The sequence below is a fragment of the Olea europaea genome, chromosome 2 (assembly GCF_002742605.1).
Source record: "Olea europaea var. sylvestris chromosome 2, O_europaea_v1, whole genome shotgun sequence".
Lineage (NCBI taxonomy): Eukaryota > Viridiplantae > Streptophyta > Magnoliopsida > Lamiales > Oleaceae > Olea > Olea europaea.
In genome coordinates this window covers 658,620-663,899 of record NC_036238.1, presented here as the reverse complement: position 1 = coordinate 663,899, position 5,280 = coordinate 658,620, and the positions used below count along the sequence as shown (strand labels likewise).

The 5,280-nt window shown below is 34.7% G+C and overlaps 1 protein-coding gene across 1 annotated transcript; it reads left to right on the top strand.

Moving 5' to 3' along the window:
• The first annotated feature begins 370 nt into the window (after positions 1-370).
• Positions 371-1,069, top strand: LOC111408303 (protein SKIP34). Its single transcript, XM_023038079.1, has one exon. It carries the CDS (start codon positions 532-534, stop codon positions 847-849), a length of 318 nt encoding a protein of 105 aa, XP_022893847.1. The 5' UTR covers positions 371-531; the 3' UTR covers positions 850-1,069.
• The last annotated feature ends 4,211 nt before the right edge of the window (positions 1,070-5,280 follow it).

The window sequence follows — 5,280 nt, the reverse complement described above, 5'->3', positions numbered from 1 at the left end:
CACAATCAAACACATCAATATGTATACTATTATCTCAATTATTCACTGGTTAGTTCCTTGCCAATAATTCTATATTCCAATATATTTTCAAACATATTCAATAGATATACTAACCAAATCATAATTCACGCACAACTCGTGCATCGCACGTAACATAGACTAGTTTTACAATATAAAGCGATTTTTAGTAGTAAGTTATATATTACTCTTCTAAACTAAAAAAAAAAAAAAAAAAAAAAAAAAAAAAAAAAAAAAAAAAAATTTTTTTTTCCAAAAAAATATATATACACACATACTTTTTATTACTCAAAAAAAGAAAAAGGAAAAAGGGTAAGTTGTATGTACATATTTGAGCCCAAACTTACTTAAAAGCAACCTCACTTAACCAAACATGTTCAAGTGATAAAGGTGCAGCAGGTTAAGACATTTATAAGCTCTTCCCACCACCAGTTGCCTCCGATAAACACGGCTTTTAGCAACTTAACGTACAACTTGCGAAGAACAAAGTACAACACAAACAAACACGCCGGCATGTGCTACGGCGGCGGTCGATTGCCCTCGAGAGATGAAATATCCGAAATCCAAGCTCGGACCCGACTCCTCGACAACGAGAACGCGTTGGCAGTGGAGAATATGAGGGATCGGCTAGCCGAGACAGAGGCGCGACTCGAACAAGCCAGGGCGAGGGAAGCCGAACTTAGCCGCCAGCTCGAGGAGATGAAAAAGTTTGTTTGCGTCATGGAAATCCTGGAAAAGTACCTCAGGCGCCGATACACAGAACAGCAAGATCACCTTGCTCGATTCTACCCTTCTTCTCCGTCTTCCTCACTTTCGGTACCTTCGAAATAACCCCTTTGTTTGCTCCCCTCCCAAACCCCACCCCTACCCCACCGCTTTCTTACTTTTTCTTGTTGGAAAACAGAAGAAATTGATACTTGTATTATTGTTTTCTTTTCTGCGATCTGTTTTATATGTAAATGATTATATTTGCTTTTGGGTATGCTGCTCATTTTACAAGATCGTATATTGATGAAACTATAAATTTTTATACAAGTGATTTTTTTTTCCCGTTGATTGAATGTTTAGATATTTGCAAATTACTATATTTACTGAGACTGGTACCATAAATTGTGTAAAGGATTTTGCTAGATGTACATTCTTGTGTACAATTTCCATGACATTGTAATTGTGAAACGGTGTAGGGGGAAATCTAAGGCTATGATGGTGCCATGTGGAAGAATGTAAAACTTAATGTATGGCTAGATGTACATGTAGCATGCATGTAGCATGATTCGTGTGTAAATTGGCATGAATACATTGTCAACGAGTGTCGACATATGTAAAGGCATAAGTTTAAATGCTGAGTCACAATACTGGTTGATTAGTTTACTATTTGCCTTCAATACAACATATGATTGTTCATTGAGCACTTTGGAATGCTTCTAGACTCTTGTTTTTGTTTGGTTTTGTTTGCAAAATATAAAGGATGGCAATGGTGAATAAAAGACTAAGGTGTTTGTTTGGGAGAGATTTTTCCAAGTGAAAAATGAACTTTTTTGAGAATGTGAGGTTGTGTGGTTGAAAATGACTTCTTTTTTTTTTTTTTTTTTTTTTTTTTTTTTTTCGGGGGGGGGGGGGGGGTGTAAAAAAAAGAACCCTCCTGAACATTGCCCAATTTATATGGATTTGATGGTTGTTCGTGCGAAACCAGCAAGCGTACGTAATCGTTGACAAATAATAGATTTGATGAGTTGAGAGTATTGTTCCACGAGAAATAAAATTTAATTTAGTATACTAGTCTTTAATTAGATTCAAAGCAAAAAAAAAAAAAAAAAAAAGAAAAAGAAAATTGGTGGTTTTTAATTTATGTAACTTAATCTAAAAAAGCTTGAATTTAACATGTACGCGGGAAGTGTATTGTATTACGAATTCACCTATTATTATCTATCCCAATTCTCGAGCTAGCTCCATTATTGCATTCTTTACAATCGATAATTCTATTGTAATTAATTTTCTTTTCTAAGACAAATTAAATCTATCCTGATCACGACCCGAATCTATTCCTAATCTGAATTCGAATGAGTAAAACGCACTTATTTTCACAATTATCCCAATGATTGCGCACGTGATAAATCTTATTCCTAAAATTTATTGCACGCATGTTAATCAAGCAGTATTCTAAATCTATTATGAGCACCCCAATACTACAACAAGCAGCTATATATTTAATTGGTGATCAATCAATCAAATAATAAATTTAAGCATTCAAGATTAATCAAGAATTGCAAAAATTTAACTAAACTATGTGTCTTGAATTAAAAATAAATAACTGAAGGTTTCATCTTCATCCAATACATAAGAGAAATTAGCGTAACTTAACGTTGGAATTAAAACACATAAAAATGGAAGACATCACCGAAATTTGACGGAAAGTGATTAATTTCTGAAGTGAGAATGCAGTGGCCGTGTTGTTTCTTCCAAATTCCTTCGGTTTGCGTGTTTATCTCTTGATTTTCACCCCAATTCAGCTGCCACGTTTTCTCTTATTGCGTGTGTGTCTCTCCCCAGCCACTGTCTTTAATTTTACAGCTCGTGCTTGTGTATATGTATGTGCTTCCCAAGTTGCCAATGTGTGTATATCTCATATAATTAAGCAACAGGAGCCTTAATTCTCCTCAAATTTAGCAGCCTTTTTCTGTTTTTCACCAACAGCAGCTGCTCCTCTCCTCCTCTGTTTTTGTGCGTATATATTCTCCCAGATGTGCAGCCCCGTTTTCTGTGTGTATTTTTATCTTCCACAGCCGCAATTGTATGTGTATCTCTTTCCTCCAAGCAGCTGCCCTATGTGGGTTAGTATATTCAATTCCTCCTGCCGCCATTTTTCTCTATAGGTTTAATCTCCAATTCTCCTCTAGTTCTCGTGCAAGTCTCTCCCTGTGTATATATATATATAATCTACCCAACAGCCCGAACTACTTTTATGAAGGTCCAATTAGAATTGAACTTCCCAGCCTATTGAATTCTATTAAGATTTGATTCCATTGGAGGCCCAATTAATAACTTATTTTCTTCAAGTCATCCAACTTTTAAGTTAATGCAATGTAGTCCTTGAGTTCCTTCCATTGTGCAATCAACGTCCAACTTTTCCAAATGTTGTATTTGATCTTCAATATTGCATCCAATAGCCAATTTGTTCTTCATCCTTTCGAATTGCATCAAATGGGTCCAACACTAAAAACAAAATAAAATTAATCCAAGTTAAATAGAAATTAATAAATTGACGATATAAAAGTTTAATAATACAACTTAAATAAGTGCACAAATTGCACTTATCAATGGTCTTACTCTTCATTTCTGAAAACTTTCTTCTTCGTGGTTAACCTGCTTTGCTAAATTGTTTAAGAAAAATAATGAGAAACAAAGATTTAATGATGCAGTCTCAACGAGAAGATAATATTGTTTGTTCTGTACTAACTGCATGTAATTAGAACTAAAAAGTAAATGCACCATACTGATAAGGATATAGATTACAAAGGGTATTTAATTGAAATTGGGAAACAATAAAATAGAATTGTAGGCTTTCTAGAGGCCTACTCTCTCCTCTTTAGTCTCTCCAGTCTTTTCTTAATGGTTCTACAGATTCTTCCAACCCCTTTATTTATTCGGTGCCCAATCTATTCTTCCCTCTTCTTTCTTTGCTGATTCCTCTCTCTCCTTGCCTGCTGCTGCTCTCCTTTTTCCTTATATTACTCTTCTTCCTTGCATGTTGCTTCCTCTTTCCTTGCTTGCTTCCTATCTCCTTGCGGCTTCTCTCTACCTTCCTTGCTTAGCATATGTCCAACGAATAGGGGATTTGTCAGATACTTTAGTTTAGTCTCTATGTTTCAAAGATATTAAAGCAAATATGTGAATGTGAATTGGATGTGGGTGGGGGAATCCTTAAAATGAAAATAAGTTGTCAAGTGTTAGTATAGACACCCCACAATTATTCTTTGAACTGGAAAAAACCTTAAAATGTTGTTTAAATAAAGCCTCAGGGAGCTTAATTTTTGAAACTAGATGATGCATCTCTATGTTTATTAGAAACTTCAGGGAAGGTTTGCATAATTTACTCTTATTTATGGTCGGAGAACTTATATTAATCCTAGGAAGTAGATCAAGCCTTTAGGCACTATGCCTAGAAGTTACCAATTTAATTGATGAGGTATCTGAATAATGGGGGAAACATGGAGTAGAAGGTGATTCAAGGAGGCTATCATTTGATTAAAAGACTAGCAACTAGTTGCTAGTGAAAATGTTCAGACTTCACTAGGTTATTTTTTCTCTCAGGTTACGGTTACTTCAATTCTAGGTACTGGCATCTGAAGTTAGGGTTTTGAGAGAGTTTCCTTATGAAGAGAGGCCAGTTTGTGGCTTGGTGGTCCCTCAAATTAAACAGAACTGTACAGTGGGATTTATATTGGCTTTTATGTCCTTTATAATTATTTTATGGAGTGTGCTATGTGCACATAAAAAATTGTACATAATGGTGTCCCCCACTCACATGGATGGGGCCCACTTTAATATAAATATGCAAGTGGGCCCCACACATGTGAGTTGGGGGACACCATTATGTACAATTTTTTATGTACAACAAGAATGATCCTTATTTTATAATCTTTCATTTCCTTTTCTCTCGTCCATGTAGAACCTGCTTAGCTAAAATGACTATAACATTATTTGGAAGCAATATAATAGAAACTTTGCTAGAGTTTGGTTTTGATAAAAATTAGATTTTTAGTAGATTTTGGTAAAAGTTGATGAAATGTGTGGTTGAAAAATTGATAAAAACTGTGAGTCCTTGCCACGCGTTTTCCACAACGTGATTTATACCGCGAGTGTACAGTGTCAAGTTTTGTAATATAGTATGAAAGATAAGAGTGTCGAACCAACAGGAATTGTAATCTAAGCCCCCGTTTGGCCCCCTTTAAATTAAATTTCATTTTTCTCTATCCTATTTTCAATCACACAATCTTCCATAAAATAATATTATACATAAATCGAAAACTTTTTCTTCTTACTCAACCACTCATTCTCCAACAAAAATACTATTCCATCCATTATAATTCGAAATAATGGGGGCAAACAGGGGCTAATTCTCACTAATTACTATAATTATGTAATTTTTACTTTATTTAGATGAATGATTGAATGGATGTTTTAAACTAATGTAATGTGATTTGTTAAGACGAATTTGAACAATTCAAATTATCAAAATGAAAAAGCCTAGGGATTGATTTC